The sequence below is a fragment of the Nelumbo lutea genome, chromosome 7 (assembly GCF_056320005.1).
Source record: "Nelumbo lutea isolate HS-2025 chromosome 7, American lotus-T2T, whole genome shotgun sequence".
Classification (NCBI taxonomy): Eukaryota; Viridiplantae; Streptophyta; class Magnoliopsida; order Proteales; family Nelumbonaceae; genus Nelumbo; species Nelumbo lutea.
In genome coordinates, this window is record NC_142690.1 from 11,125,378 (window position 1) to 11,142,210 (window position 16,833).

Here is a 16,833-nt window from a genome sequence, read left to right on the forward strand (position 1 = left end):
ATAAATCTCATATATATAACACTGTTGGGCAATTTGACAATATTGGGAGTAAACAATTGCTGCTTTTGGCTTTTTGTCAAGATTTTATAACATTATTGTGGAATATACCCTGTTTCCACTAATTTTACCATCTCATTTATGTTCCAGAGGATTCCTGGTGCTGTCTGTATAAATGGTTGCATGTTGCATCTTAATTTTTTATCTCAATATTTTACTTTTCTTCCCTTCTAAAAAGATTGGTTTCAGACTGATTTGTTGAATGGATGAACCTAATGGTTTGTGTGTTAACCAACTGATATAGGCAAGTGAACCTGATTGTCCATTTTAATCAGACATCTCTCTCTTTTTCTTCAAATGTTTCTTTTTTTTAGAGGGTTTTTAAACAATATTGTCTCATGGTATTATTATTATTAGACCAGCTAAAATTCTTGTATGGAACTTCAATGATATTATTTGTGTTAGTTTTGTCGGTTTGGCCATATGGAACCAGATAAGTGCTTTTCCCAATTCAAGGATCGAATGGTTCTAACAATTATGACTTCTCATTGTAAATCTAACATGAACTCATTTTGTACCACGAATAGTAACACAAAAAAGCGCATTCACATGCAACCAGTTGAGAAGCTTGGATTTTTGCAAGAAGGAATTAACATCATTAATTATTAATTATAGAGTTCAAATGTCTTATCAATCGAATTTTAATGGCTAATAATTACTAATTACAATTAACAAAATAATTAGTATACTATATATATATATATATATATATTACATAATTATTTTGAAGGTAAGAATTTTTTCACCCCAAACTTTATCCAAAGTGGAGGGGTTGCCACCTGTAGATTTTATTTGTCATAAAGATTGAGGGATAGAAGGCATACTCTTTAGAAATCCAAGTACACAAGAGAACTCCTATAAACTATAAATGGTTAAATTAAAAACATTTCCTTATTAAAAATTTAAATTTGTTCATTCAACTCTGCAACCCTAAATACTTGAACTATAGTCACTTTTCTTGCCTTGGAAATTGGTTATAAGGAGAGAGAGAGAGAGCGAGAGAAATGTATGCAAGTATTACTAATACTGTACTATAGCATTGTAATAGCTAGCTGATTAATATTTTTCACCTCATATTAACAATTTATTCGTCTATACAAGTGATTAAGTGAAAAAGGTTGTTGGTTAAATAATTAAGCATCAAAAGCCACTGAAATCTTTTTTTTTATCTTTTTTCTCTCTCATCATTTCTTTTCCTTCCCTCATTATTTAAATAGCACAGCCGCCCAGCACAGCCACCCAAATTGCTCTCTCTCTCTCTCTCTCTCTCGCACAGAAAAAATCTCAAAAACACCACTACACCATCGAGAGATTCTCAGAAGAAACAACCGTTCGTGAGAGAAGAAAGAAGAAGAAAGATGAAGAGACGCTTTCCTCTCCTCCCACTTCTTCATCTCTATATTATCCTCAGCCGCTTCTTCCTAATCTACACCCAGTAAGCAGCCAATAAAAGCTACTCCAAACCCATCTCCCAAAAACCTTTTCTTTTTTTTTTTTCAGCTACCCCAAACCATGAACCTAGAGGACTCTTTCAAGTCTCTCTCGCTTGATTACCTCAACCTCCTCATCAACGGCCAAGCCTTCAGTGATGTAACCTTCAGCGTTGAGGGTCGTCTTGTTCATGCACATCGGTGCATCTTGGCAGCCAGGAGCCTCTTCTTTCGCAAGTTCTTCTGCGGGCCTGACCCGCCGGCAGGTCTCGACTCGGTAGGATCACGAATGAACTCCGCATCGTTGGCCACCTCACCCAGAGGAGGGAATTCTCAGGTGATCCCTGTGAGTTCCGTTGGTTATGAGGTGTTCTTGTTGTTGTTGCAGTTCTTATACAGTGGACAGGTCTCAATTGTGCCTCAGAAGCATGAACCAAGGCCTAATTGTGGGGAGAGGGGTTGCTGGCACACCCATTGCACCTCAGCCGTTGATCTTGCTCTTGATACGCTCGCTGCCGCTCGATATTTCGGAGTCGAGCAGCTCGCATTGCTCACTCAGGTGAATTATTGTGATCAGTACTCTCTCTCTCTCTCTCTCTCTCTCCTGAACTCTGATTACGGGAGAAATCTTGGGATTGATTTTTGGCAAGAGATTAAAATGTTTCAAGTGGGTACTTATTTTATTTTTCTGATCTGTTTGTCTTCGAAATTTTATTTGTTTTGATAAAGTGGGTGGGTTGGATTTTGGTCAGCAATCTAAGCTTTTGTATGCTTCTAGCCATCCTTTTCTTCCATCTATAGCAAATAGATTTGATCTCATATATGTTCGGAGCTTTTTCTCAACTGGGTTTTTTCATTTTCAGAAGAAAGAGATCCTGGTTTTAAATTCATATTTAACATTTTCTGTGATAGATGCGTCTCTTCTTATAATACTCCAGATTCGGCATTTTTCGGTTTTTTTTTAACTTCTTTTAATCATATTACATGATCAATTGGCCTCGATTTCATGTAACTCTCTTTTTTTTCGAGTTTCTTCAATTGGGTTCCTCTCAACTTTCTGCTAAACACCCATCACTTTCTAAATTGGGGTTTTGATCTCATCTAGCTATAGTCTCGTACAGTAACGACTAGACACACCAACTCTCTCTCTCTCTCTCTCTCTCTCTCTCTCTCTCTCTCTCTCTCTCTCTCTCTCTCTCTCTCTGTGGGAGAGTAGAGAACAGCAAATCTTTCTCTATTCTACTTTCCTCATTTAGATGAACAGAAAGACTGTTATGGATATGGATCATAATTAGCTAAGCCTCGCCTCAAAAACACATTATTTATGGATTTAAAGTGGCTCTGAAGTAGATTTCTCCCGAATAGGGTTTCATTTTATGTCATTGAAGATAATTTTCTACTAATCTTGCTTTGGGGGTTGCAGAAGCAATTGGCAAGCATGGTAGAGAAGGCATCAATAGAGGACGTAATGAAAGTTCTAATAGCTTCAAGAAAACAAGACATGCACCAGCTCTGGACTACTTGTTCCCACCTCGTTGCAAAATCTGGTCTTCCACCTGAAGTACTTGCCAAGCACCTACCAATTGATGTTGTAGCCAAGATTGAAGAGCTCCGCCTCAAATCTTCCTTCCATCGCCGCTCTCTCATTCCTCACCACCATCACCACCACCACCACGACCTTGGAGCTGCAGCCGATCTCGAAGACCAGAAGATCCGACGCATGCGCCGTGCCCTCGACTCATCCGATGTCGAGCTAGTCAAGCTCATGGTCATGGGGGAAGGTCTGAATCTTGATGAAGCCCTCGCCTTGCACTACGCAGTGGAGAATTGTAGCCGTGAGGTTGTCAAAGCCTTGTTAGAGCTTGGTGCGGCTGATGTCAACTACCCAGCTGGCCCAGCCGGAAAGACTCCGCTTCACGTTGCAGCTGAAATGGTGTGCCCAGATATGGTAGCCGTCTTACTCGACCACCATGCCGATCCCAATGTTCGAACAGTGGATGGGGTGACGCCGCTCGACGTTCTCCGGCAACTCACTTCTGACTTCCTCTTCAAAGGGGCAGTCCCTGGGTTAGCCCACGTAGAGCCCAACAAACTGAGACTCTGTCTGGAGCTTGTTCAATCGGCGGCTCTCGTACTCTCCCGGGAAGAAGGCAGTGGAAATCCTCCCTCCTCCACTCCCATTTATCCACCGATGAATAACGATCCTAATAGCAACAACAGCAATAACAACATGGTTAGCCTAAGTCTTGATTCGAGGATGGTTTATCTCAATCTCGGAGCCGCGGCCGCTGGCCAGTTGGGTTGTAGAATGGACGGGGAAGATAATGGACACAATAACCAGAGAGAAGCCATGAACCGACATGGGTCACAAGCTGGCTGTGACCCATCAATGTATCACTCTCATGACTTCTAGCAAATTATATAAGCATCCGTGAATCGGCAAGACAATCCAAGTCAATTAAAACTTATGGAGATTATTAGAGATTACTATCCTCTCTTTGCCATTTCTCTGTCTCTCCCTCCTCTTAATCTTCTATCTCTCTCTCTCTCTCTGCTCTTTTTCTCTTCTCTGTGGCCTGTGGGTGTCTTTCATTTTTGTAGGGTTTTGGTGATCATATGCAGTGCAGTGCCTCTGGACATGGATTTTTCTCGTGGGAGAAGACAATGGGAATCCAAGTTTGCTCTGAGTAATGGGAGGAGATGCAGGTCAATCTTTTCAACCCGGCCTGTCAACTCCTTTTGTATTTATTATTATCTATTATATCATGGGCTATTTATTGTGACTTTTTATTTTTCTTGTCTCCCCACCAACCTCCCCTTTATATATATAGAAAATGAATATAATATTGTTAATGTATAAAATATTTCTGTATAAATAGTCGGTCATATATAAATATTTTCCATCTATGGTACGAACAACTGCTATTTCTACTAATTTTAGCAGTGAAAATCAAACCTATAGGAGATGGTGGGTCTGATGTTGTTTTGATTTCTTTTGTGGAGTGGGGTTCCTTGTTATTTTTTTTAAGGTTTTGTTTGGATATGGATATTACATATCCTACTAAGGGAAATGAGCTGTCTCTTCCCTTTCTCTTCTTTACTTAACATGGCTTCACAAGAAACTTGATTGGCTTTTGGTCTGATTTTATTAAAAGAAATCATTCGAGCTATGGACAAATCAATATGTTGTCTTGCATGAATCCAACACTGAGGGTGACTACACACGACACACCAACGTATTGATAATATCTAAATCTGGATTCCCTCCATGTAATCCTCTTTTTTGTCCCCCTTTGCCTTTTTGGCTTCTTATATTTATACCTGCAACAGTTTATAGCTTAAACCCTAGGTTTTGAATATTTAACTTCTACCCCTATTGGTCTAATCCTTGAGCTCCATAACCATTGCTACACATCTAGATGCTTCAATTTTCTCTACTCTCTTGTTCTACATCCAAAACGGTTAACTCCTTTAATTATTTACACTAAAGCAACAGAATGAGTAGTCTAAAACAAACTGAGTAAATGTCTTTGACATTACAACTCTAGAATTGATTTATATGTATGTATATAGAACAAATTAAAGCATGTATAGATGAGCGCAAATGTTCTTTTCCTTTACGTGGATATACTATATATTCTTAGGTGTTACTTTTCTCAGTTATTCAGTTTGAGAGCTTTGTCATTTCCTCCTAGCTACATTGCTTCACACACAGATGTACTGATAACAAGATATATATGCAACTCTGTAAATGTGTATTATGCAATGGACAACTCTGTCATTTATAACAATATTTTAGCATTATCACCATCCCCTCTCCGTGCATGCAAACTCATTGATTGGATTGCCGGTTGGCATGACTTGTGTCTAATATAATTGTTCGACAAAGTTCTCTCAATTATATCAAGGTGTTGATGATGATTTATAAAGACCAGAAGAGGAATAGTGACAAAAGATGCCAAAAGTACCCATACATCACCGACAATTTCTTTTCTATAACCAAGGAAACCAGAAATTCACTTTAGCACTCTAGGATGTAATTTGCTTTGTCCCCTATTTTGTTAGTATTGATAAATGCGGCTGTGGTTGGTTATAAGCGAGTTCAGCCATCTACATTGAATCATGGCTATATATCCAATAATCTTCACACTTCACATGCAGTAAACTTAGCCTTTCCTAGCTCAAGATCAAGGGTTCTGTTAATACGTGAGATCATTCCCCTTGCAATGGTGTTCATTGAACTTGCTTCTTTTTGATAAATTTTTAAGCAACTTAATCGACTAGCTATAATTAATTAAACGATTTCTACTGGTGACTTAATGGGTAAAAATTTTTGGATGACTTGTCATTTGTCGGTGATTTGCTTGTTTGCTTGCTTCCATTTACAGAAAATATATTCTAGTGGAATTATATGCAATGTAAAATATATTAAAATAGAATGAATTTCATGATTTCCCATTCTCTGTCATTACACCATAAATTATTAAATTTGAAAAGGGGGAGCTTTAAAATAGGGCCGAGGGCATGTACTTAAATAGAATGTGTTCTAGGAACAGAATTAGGTATGAGTCATAATGTATGCAAATGCAATCAAGAAAATCTATAGACAAACACTATAATATTTAGTACCAGCAAATTGGCGGTTTGTAGTACACTCATGTATCTATAATATGCACCTGTTTCTGATGTGGCTGTTGGGGAGATATATTTATATGACTTGCGTTTCTGGACTGTGCAGTAAGCTAGGTTGATTGACATATTCATGCAATGGTTGAAAATTATTGGGGTCACTTCAGATGCTTTTGTGAACACTGTTTACAAGCATCTTCTTTCCTTGATAATCTCAGTTAGTTTTGGAGAGTAATTACATGTTCGCATACATTTATGGCATGTCTGTGGTATATTGGAGTATGTGGGTGATGATTTTAATATGGAATGAAGTTTATAGTGGGTGATAATTTAGACTCTCCTTTTGTATTATCTAGGGAAGAATTCTAATGGTCATTAATATAAAAATATTAATTGCAAAACTCTGAATTATAAATAAAAGACTCCACTTGTTTGAACCTAATGTTATTTTTTCAGCTTAACCTTTATGAAAAATATATGGAGTGACTATAAAGAAAGCATATTGACTTGAAAGTGGGAAGAAAAGATTGGGAGTTTATATACTTCAAGTTGTTGTCATGGAAAGGCATTTTTTGCACTAGATCCTCACAAAATCAGTTAATGGCAGAACAGATAGTACCCTTGATCCTATTGTATTAGAAAGCAATATTAGAGAGGTTTTCTATTTTTGCATTCTGGATTTTCTCATTGATTGGTATCTTTTGGTGAGTAAGTTTCATGTAGGTGCATGAAACCTTTAACAGTAACAGAAAATGTACATATATAGCTACACTAACTGGCGCTATAATAATCTAAATGAGAAAATCTTGTAGAAGTATGAGGACAAAAAGGAAAGAGCATTTTGTACCAAACAAAAGTAGGAGAGCAAAGCAGTTGGCTTACTCTCTCTCTCTCATACCTTAACTTCAAAAAGCATTTTAATTGTTTCAGTGCCAATGAAGGTACTGTAGACATAGCATTAGATGATTGATATTCATGCTTCAAGTCCCATGATTCTTCCTACTAGATACGCCCGTCCATTAATAGGCTTCAGTTCATCCATGTGGATATGTAACTTCTCATATTTACCAGCGTAAATATGACCACGAATAAGGATTTATTTATTCATTCTAGTTTGTATGTGTAATTAGTCCAAGGTATGTGCTGAAGCCAATGTGACGTCTAAGAGACAAGATGACAAAAGTTACTCTAAGCAGTGCACATATCACCTTCATGAACATGCTACAATTATATATAGTTTATCTTTAAAATGTTTCAGATAGTAGTACTACGACATGAAAAAAGAATCAGAAATAATAAAAAAAAAAAGTGTGGATGGTTTTTGCTAATTGTATCCAACTCTTGTAAAAAGATGTCTATGTCAATTCTAAAGTTAAGCTCATCTTTCAGAATCAGCAGAATTATTAATTCCCCCCATGCATGTTTTTCAAATTTCCATACCATTCTGTTGATTCCTTGTCCATGAATTCAGTGGTGTAATATTACTATATTGGAGGATATATTTGTTGTTTACTTCCTTTCTTTTCTTTTCTTTTTTTTCTGTATTTTTTGGTGCTAATTAGGTTGTACACTGGTACAAGTTATTTTATTCACGAACTTGTCCCACATGATTCATGATGGACAACATTTTCTAGGACAAGTAGTACTTTCTGGGCAAAATCTATTAAATAGTAACAATACAATGGATTAAAAAGACAACTTCTACTTCTGTGTTTGTGTGTTCTTAACTTCTTATATATAATTCATAGATAGCAAGACATAAAAGTTAAAATGAATATGCAATAGAGAGCACACAAATTTGAAAGTAAAACTCGATCGATTTCTTTAATTTCCGAGCCATTTTTTGGACGAGGGTTAATAGAATTCATGAATGTGATAGGAACCATCTTCTTTTGCATATAAACTTTGGAGAATGAAACGTCTCTTACTCAGACTGGAACTTGCTTCCTTGGTAGCTTAGAGGTAGTTGTTCTTTCTATTATATATGTGTCAACACTCGTTGTATACTTGTTTTCTTTGAAACAGGAAATCTGCTTTCTGCATTAATATCGAATAGTAACTTTATATTGGTAACAGTTAATAACAAGACATACATACATATACACACGTGAGATGAGGATAAAGGTGATTAACAAAAAGAAAAAAGAAGAAAAACTATACAGGAATCAGGATTTATATGCATGCATGACAAAGAAAACAGCCTTGTCTGACACAAAAACAGCCTTACTCCACATCCGAGCAAGAACAGTTTCAAACGTCTCATGCTGGAAACAAGCTGTCTTGAGGCCCCGAAAATCTGGCTTTCAGCTCTTCTACCCAGTTCGAGTTATGGAGCCTGAGATCACGTAGGGCTTGGCTACAGGCTAGGAGGCTCTTTCTAGTTTCAACCACTCACGCGCATCTGTTAAAGGAGTTGATAAAGTCTGGACGATGTTGGGCTTCCAGTTACAAAAGTCTCTTTGCTCATATATTAACTGTGATTTCTGAAGTTATATCTTCCGACGCCATTAAAATTGCCAGAAACTCGTCTCGTTCATAAACTCATTGAGGCACTAAATCGAAGTGGAGAGAGAGAGAGAGAGAGATTGGTTTAGTGTCAACTTTTTACGTGTAAGTGATGATTCATGAGTGCGTTCTGAGTGAACCATGAATTTGCTACGGTGTTGTGTTAATCGATCAGTCATTGGCTCGAAAATCAGAACAAAGTGATGCAAAACACCATTCTTTACGTAATCATGTACGCTCTTATTGGCAATGCAGGCTCCGGATCCTGCAACGAAGAAAGACGTTTCCTGACTTTTGGAGGATTGACATGACAGAAGCAGAAGCAGTCTGTCCATCCATCTGAGTTCGAGTCGTCTACAGTTGTTGATGAGGGGGGGAGGGCCGATTTAGATTAATCACTTTAGTACAACAAGTTGGCTACGTCTCTGGTGACATGGGAAAGAGGGCCTTCTGTCCAGTTCGATCGTCTACAGTTCTACTCTTATTGCTGATGCTAGCCTACTCATTATACACCACGTCACCTGTACACGTGATTTCCACATGTCAGGCTGACATGGCATATGGTATTCTCCGGTTCTGTCTGACTTGCCTTTTGTCGAATACTTGGCTAATACCTAATAAGAGATGTGTGGAGGACACTTCTCAAAGTTGTTCTATGCTTGTCTGTCTAGACCCTAGACAGTCACACAGACTCTCTCTTTCTCTCTCTCTCTCTCTCTCTCTCACTTGTACACGTGAAGTGATTTCCATTCTGTGTGGTTTGGATAAAGACTGAAAGAGTTCCTTCCTTATTTGAGTGCTAACACTACTAGCATGTGTAGGAATAGACATGTCCTCTCGTTGTGCTACACATACATCCATAATGAATATCTTTTTTATTCTTTTAAACCCTCAAATTGAGAATTGGAGGGTGCTTTGGTTCACTTTAACGGAATCCTGCAAAAACATAGAGCAAGAGTGTATTTATTTAATTTCCACTCACTAACAGATAACGTCATGTTTGGTTCACTGTTTTCGGCCTTTTTTTTTAATTTTTGTTTATTTTAAGGAAAAAAAATGAATAACATTAGAATGTTTGGTTACAAAATTCTTGTCATGAATCATATTCTTTTTAGAATGAAACATCATAAAAATTGAGTAGTCTAGCTACAGCATGAAAATTAATCATATCTCATCTTGCTCATTTTTATTTTTTGAGGGAACTTTATCTACTACGAAAGCACTTTTACAAAAGCATATTTAGAAGAGTACTTTTGCAAAAGCGTTTTTACATTAAAGCACATATATGAAAGCACTTTAACAAAGTAATTTTATAAAAACACTTTTATAAAAGCACTTTAATAAAAACATTTTTGTGAAAGTACTTTTACCAAAGTATTTTTACAAAAGTACTGTAAAAGAATTTTTACAGAAATATTTTTTACGAAAGCACTTTTATGGAAATACTTTTTACAAAAGCACTTAAAAAAAACTTTTTATGAAAGCACTTTTACAAAACATTTATGCCAACAATTTTGGAGACCTAGGTCGGCGGTTTATGAATACTGGCATAGTTTTTTTTTTTTTTTTTTGAAGAATGAAAATGAGCAACATAGGACACTTGTCAGTTTGAAAATAATTCATTTAAAAAAAATGTTTGGTTCATAGCAATATTTTCTCATTTTACCTATTTTTACCAATTCTTGTCCATTTTAGGATTTCATCTTGAATAAAAATGAGAAAGAATGAGAATTGAACCAAACATACCTAAACTTCTGCAACAAAACATCATCATAATAATTGCATTTACTGGAATTTGAAACAAATTTTTATTAGTGAATGATTAAAATGCATTTTAAGAGGAAATAAAGCAAAACAATTAAAATATTTATCAAAAAGGAAAATAGTAAAATTATTTATGGTGGAGATTATCTTTGGAATTAATCAGGGTAAGGATCCCCTGCAAAAGCCTGCTATAGACAGTTTAGGGCTCATGGCAAGGCAGAGTATAAGAGAACCTTTCATATAGGACTTGGTTTCGCTCTAGCATTTCACATAGGAAAGAAGAGAAAAGTACATTGAGAATAAAAAGGTAACAAATCAAAACCCAATAATATAGTAAAGACAACTGCATGCATTGAACGCAAGGAATTCAATTAACTGAGAAGTGTAAGAGTTGGTTCCATGATAGAACTTAGAAGTTTGATATGAATTGTGGGGCTTGCTGGTAATGTCTCTAGCTGGTAGCCCATTTGGGGGATGGGTGGAGAGAGAGAGAAGCAATTAAAAAAAAAAGTTTTCTATTATATGTACATTAAGATTTAGAACCATCTCTTTTGAAAAGAATTTCTTTGAAAACTCCTAATTTATACATTCAAAAATTATCTTTATTCTGAATGACAGTTGAATGCTTTGTTGAAAGGGAAAGTGCGGCTACAGGGGTTATCATTCAGGTCAGGATTCGAATGGAAAAACTGATAACAGCCAAGCCACGACAATCAGACCATGTTCAGCTATCAAAGAGGAGGTCTTCGCATACTTGAATGAACTGAAAACTGGGTGCTGAAATTGAGTTATCCAAGACTATTATGCTATGTTTGGTTTGAAGGAAAATGTAGGGAAAAGAAGGGAAAGGCAGGGAAACCTTTACAAATCTTATATTGATTTTCCTGTCTTTCCCTTCCTTTACCTACCTTTTCCTTCAAACCGAACATGGCTTTATTGAAGGAGATTAGGAGATGCATCACAGATTGCAAAACATCTGTTGGGGGTTTTATTGTCAGATCCACCATGGCGAATCAAGCACCTCATCGCCTGATAAAGAACCACTCAATGCTTCCCCTAATCCATAGTTCTGCACTTGAACTCTGCAGCTCATTGTATTCTTATTTCTTAATATGCCATTGCTAATGGGGATCAGACTTCAGACGAGAGCTGAAGCGTGGATCTGATTTCAGTTGTTAGTGGTCATATGAGTATTGGGTGAAAAAGTACTTCTGTCGAACGGGATGAGAGTATAGGTATTTTGAAAATTATGTGGTGGGCCAAAATGGGCCAAAAACGCAATAAATGTTTCTTCAAAAAACACTTGAAAAAAAAAAAGTAACAAATTTTTTAGCTTATTAAAAACAGGCTTATTTCCTGAAAAAGAGCTTATTCAGACTTTATTTCTCAAATGGATATATAAGTGTTTATTGATGTGGTTCCAACCTAAAATAAGCCCTTTTTCCAATAACAGCTTAAAAGTAAGCACTCACAAACGGGTCTTAATGGGGTTAGCCTATGCTTTATGTTCATTTTTTTTTTTTTTTCCATTTGCATTGTGATATGTATATCATCTAGGGAAAAATGAAATGAAACCTTGTAAAGAGAAAGTGGAAGCAGAATTGATTAACCAAAAAGGTAATAAGTAAAAAAGTTGTAAGCTTTATAATTTAATCTTGGACTATTGCTTAATGGCAAGCCAAACTCAACTATTTTAGGTGGTAAGGTCACAAACAAGTTAAAATGGATTCAATTTCAGGCGTGCAAGAAAAGCCCAGGCACAGTTCTGCGCATGTCTAGATATTTTAGCCCAAACCGAGTTTGGGTGGGCCCATCTTCTTTTAAATACGTCTTGTTTGTGTACCTTTGTGTGTTCTATGTGGGCTTTTAATTGTCTCTAAATATGTACAAGTATTGGACTTGAATGACTTAATATTAAAAGTGGAGTTGAATGAACTGAACCAAGATGAGACAAAGCCCAACATTGGACTTTGCTTACCATGGTCTGTCAAAAGCCTGAGCCCCATCAATAGTCTGTGGCCCCAAACCATGCTGGATAAATCAGAATTCTGAGGTGGAGTGCAGTTTAAAAATTCCTTCAATTAATTAATCTATTCAAACTCTATTAAGCCCCCGTTTGGGAGTGTTTATTTTTAAGCACCGAATAGAAAAAGGTTTTATTTTATTCCGGGATTACATTACACCAATAAGCACTTATATGCATTTGAAAAATAAGTTCATATATGTGTTTTTTCAAAAAAAAAAAAAAGAAAAAAGAAAAGCCCGTTTTGCTTAAGCTCAAAATTTTGGATTCTTTTCAAACACTTTTTTATTTCATTAATTTTCAAAAGACCTTTACTAAAGTGATGTAGAGTAAGATTCTAAAACGAGTAATAATCCCATTTAGAATTCTTTCCATTTCTATACCCGTTTATTCTCTCTATAGTTATACAATGGGTTCTCAGAACAGTTGATGGAAAGAATTCAAATTTGAAAGCATAAGAAAAAGTGAAAACTTCAAACAGTCAGAACTTTGGTCCGGGAATCGTCAAAGGAGCCACAGAAATGGTTGACGGCAGGACTCGAATAATTGACCAAGCATACGTATTAGGCTGTTGAATAATGTAAGTCAAGAAAATAACTTTTTCAGGGGTTGAAAGTTAGGTCGAGCTTTTTGCAACATTAATACTGTTTTCCTAAGATAAATGTTCCCCGGAAAAGGACTTATTTTGGGGTGTTAGGGGCTGAATTTCAACCCATGAACAAACCATGGAGTCATGGAGAGGGAAGCAAAGAGTATCATCCATTTGGGCACCTCTTCTCTGCTCTACATCACATGCATTCCACAACAACTCTTTTTCATCTTCTCGCCGTGAGAATAGAATAATCAGTAATGAGTCAGTCTCGAACGCACAAACGTCGGAATCAAAGCAAGGAAGAATAAAAACAAGGGGCTCAATGAAGGATATTTATTTATTTAATCACGGAAATCTAAGTGTTGATAAACAACCAAAGATGTATCGATATACCTGTTATGAATCAGCTGCACTTAATAAATTCAGCAAAAAACTCCAATTTGTCTGATTCTCTATGTAAGTATAGCTTTGTAGCAAGAGGGTAACTCCGCTTTTGGTTTTTTGTACCGCTCTTGTTGAGTTGTGTCTTGAGTTCTTTGTTGTGGCTCATTACATGTCCTACCCTGTATTATTGGAGAAAAATCCAAAGGTATCGTATCATTTCATGGTGGTTTATAGTGGAAGTGGAGGCCGCTCCCGCGAACTCTCCATTTTCAGATTTTGGGTCTGACCCATTATATTGTTGGAGCTTTTCTCTTTTATGTATCTCTTTGACTTGCAAAAGAAGGCATGTAATAAGTATTGTGTTTGATAGTCTGATGTACTGGGGTTTAGGGTTTTCAAGAGAGAGAGAGAGATTGTACAATTTTGTATTTTTCATTACAGATTTCTTAGTGAATGTAGGCTATAAACTCTGAACCATGTAATTCTATGTATGTTTTTCTTGGATTCCTCTATTTTAAGTTTTCCACTTATTCTTTCCTCTGTTCTCTCTTCTTTTATCAATCGTTTTTTAGATCTTGGGTTTATTTTACCATAACGGTTTTATTTTGTACATATCAAACCCTAATTGCCCCTATAGCTTATGCTCATGATGATCCAGAATAGATTATTAGCCATGTGCAAACTCATTTTACTAACAACCCAGATGTCTTCTCTCCTCTTGAGCCTCGCACTGATAATGAAAGATTGTTGATGAGGATGCATGGAAAAGGTTCTTTAAAGATCAACTGGTTGGAAATGATCTGATGATGCTAATTTTATGGTATAGGAGATCTCTAAGGTGAGAGACCTTTCCATTAGAGCCAGAATCACAAGACAAACCAAAACCGGTGGTAGAGCTCATTCCAAGTTGACAATTTCCCATGTTAAAAATAAAAATTCTTCCAATTGAAATTAATTTGCACTAAAAAGGGAAGTGAACAGTAAACATATCTGACAACATATAAGAATGTATCATGTATGGCTCAAAGTTGGGGTTGTTTTTGCTGCTGTCTCCTTTGCTAAGACTCAAGGAAGGGAATCTGTTGTTGCTTTGTCTGACGCCAAGAATGTCATTCAAGCCTTCTGTGTCAAAAGCTCTCTCTCCTGATTTTATTCAGAATGGTTGGTGTGCATAATACAATCTAGTATATTCTTTTTTATTCTGTTAAATTCATCTTTTCTTATCAGACAAAAAAAAAAAAAAAGAAATTTGAGATTCTCATAAAACAGAATACATTTTTTTTAGATAAATCTCTTAAAACTACCCTTACTGTTTGGCGTAATGATATGCAGTACCCCTACTGTTTAGTTATTGCGGTTAGCACTGCTAACGGAAGGAAACCAAATGCCTCTTCAATGGAGCAAGGTCTCAGGGGAAATTGGGACTCTTCTTCCTCTTCAATGGTGCAAAATATCAAGGAATGGGAAGCCAATTCTTCCCCAGAGGCTTGAGGTTTCCAGTTTCACCGTCAGGCAAGGCAATCGAAGGCTAGCAAGGCCAGCAGGTCTGTTTCATTTCCACCGAGATCGGTGCCGGTACCGGCAACGGCAGCGCTGGCTGTGGTGACATCTATGGGACGCAATACCGTATTCATGCACAGACATGAGAGAAGAACAACTGCACAGACTGTAAATGATGAATGCATCACAAAAACGGGGAGGAGTTGTGCCACCACCTACATACCTCCCCTATTTCAATCGCCGTCACTTGCAGTGGCAGATCTAAACACAGGCGGCGGAGCTCCACCTAGACCGGACTGGAAAGGGCGATCATAGCTCGAGGGCATCGCAGAAATACTAAAGAACCAGAACTCGCATCGGGCATTTATGGCAGAGCTATTCATCTTAATGGAAGTGGTGCCCTTTGCGAGGAACGTGATCAAAGCCGTGGAGGCCTGATATCGGATGTATGCTTCAGACTCCTCTCCAGTATGGGTATCGGGGATACGCAACCGCCGCTACAACGCCACCGCCGCTGGTTCAAGTTGCAGTGGCGGTAGCAACCTCCTTTCTCCCTCCTTCCTCTTCTTTTTCTTTCTCCCCTGTTTCGCCACCGCCGCTACAACTCGAACCAGCGTCGGTAGCAACTTCCTTTCTCCCTCCTTCCTCTTCTTTTTCTTTTTCTTTCTCCCTCCTTCCTCTTCTTTTTCTTTTTCTTTCTCCCTTGTTCCGCCACCGCCGCTGCAACTCGAACCAGCAGCGGTAGCAACTTCCTCACTGGATGACAACCGGATCTGAGTACCTACATCAAAACGGCGGATGACAACCGGAACTCAGATATGAGTATTTCTTAGATCTCAGATCTGGGAAGGATCTGGGCTTGCCGAATTTGAGAGATACTCATATCTGGGTTCCTTCTGGGATCTAGGCTTGCTGTTTAGATCTGGGCTTGCCGAACATTATTTATGCTTTCCTTCTTAGACCCTTTTGGACTCAAGGGAAGTTGAGCTCAGATGAACTTTTAGCTGAGCTCAACAATGGCGAAAAAGAACATTTCTACCTCCATTTCAAGGGTTCCTCTGATTTTGCTTCTCTGCATTGTCTTCACCGCACCACAGAGTGGAACTTCTGGGTTTGAAAGGTTAGGGTTGTGATGAATCATCATCTCTTTCCTTTTTCTCTGTTTTATTTTGAAAGTCGTTAGGTACGGACGACGATGGTGGTGGTGATGGCGACGGAAAAACAGAGAGTAGAGTGGAATGGTTATAGAGTGGTTCACTGTAGGTGCTACCGGCGAGAGGGATAGTAAAGAAGAGGAAAGAGGGACAAAGAGTAAAATTGAGTTTTAAAAAAATTTAATGACACGTACTACGTGTCACATATCACGTGTACATGAATTTCATAAAAAATTAATGAATATTAACGAGAGGAGTAGAGGTAGTCAATTGTCACAAAACTTAAACGTAGTAGGTATTAAAGCTAAACAGTAGGAATACCAGGTATTAAGGTAAACAGTAGAGATAATTTTTTTTTATAAATCTTGTATCCGGTGAAATTCACCTCCTTCGTGGGTTTGAACAGTTGTAAATTTTCTCTTGTTTTAGTTAATGCACCTTTTATTTTACCCATAAAAAGTTGGGATTGTCCCTGCTGCTACCAATTGAAAATTGAAGGTTGGGATCAGTGTGGTGTGGCTCTACATCCCCCTGCCTATGCAATTTATTTAGGGGGTGTATTTGATTGAGTTGATAAATAATTAAATGTCTTTCAACTTAATGGACCTTGCTGACAACTTCAATATACAAGAAGGTCCATTAATGGTGATTTGTTTTCAAAAATAAGTACTAAATGTGTCGTTGCAGAAAATTTATGGGTAGTAAACGGTGATTGTACGGAAAAGAGGGGAAAAAGGTTCACTACAGGGCTCACCGAGCCTGGCCAAGAAAAAGAAGCTTGTAGAACCAGTTCCG

General features: G+C 37.4%; 1 protein-coding gene and 1 long non-coding RNA gene across 2 annotated transcripts; both read left to right on the forward strand.

The window, feature by feature from the left end:
• The first annotated feature begins 1,294 nt into the window (after positions 1-1,294).
• Positions 1,295-4,277, forward strand: LOC148845072 (BTB/POZ domain and ankyrin repeat-containing protein NBCL-like). The gene is made up of 2 exons (XM_088955284.1): positions 1,295-2,046; positions 2,911-4,277. The coding sequence occupies exons 1-2, from the start codon at positions 1,570-1,572 to the stop codon at positions 3,898-3,900; spliced, it is 1,467 nt and encodes a 488-aa protein (XP_088811410.1). The 5' UTR covers positions 1,295-1,569; the 3' UTR covers positions 3,901-4,277.
• Positions 4,278-14,414: 10,137 nt separating this feature from the next.
• LOC148845073 (uncharacterized) lies at positions 14,415-16,497 on the forward strand. Its single transcript, XR_016102318.1, has 2 exons — positions 14,415-14,545; positions 14,717-16,497. It is a non-coding gene; the product is annotated as an uncharacterized LOC148845073 (long non-coding RNA).
• Positions 16,498-16,833: the final 336 nt, after the last annotated feature.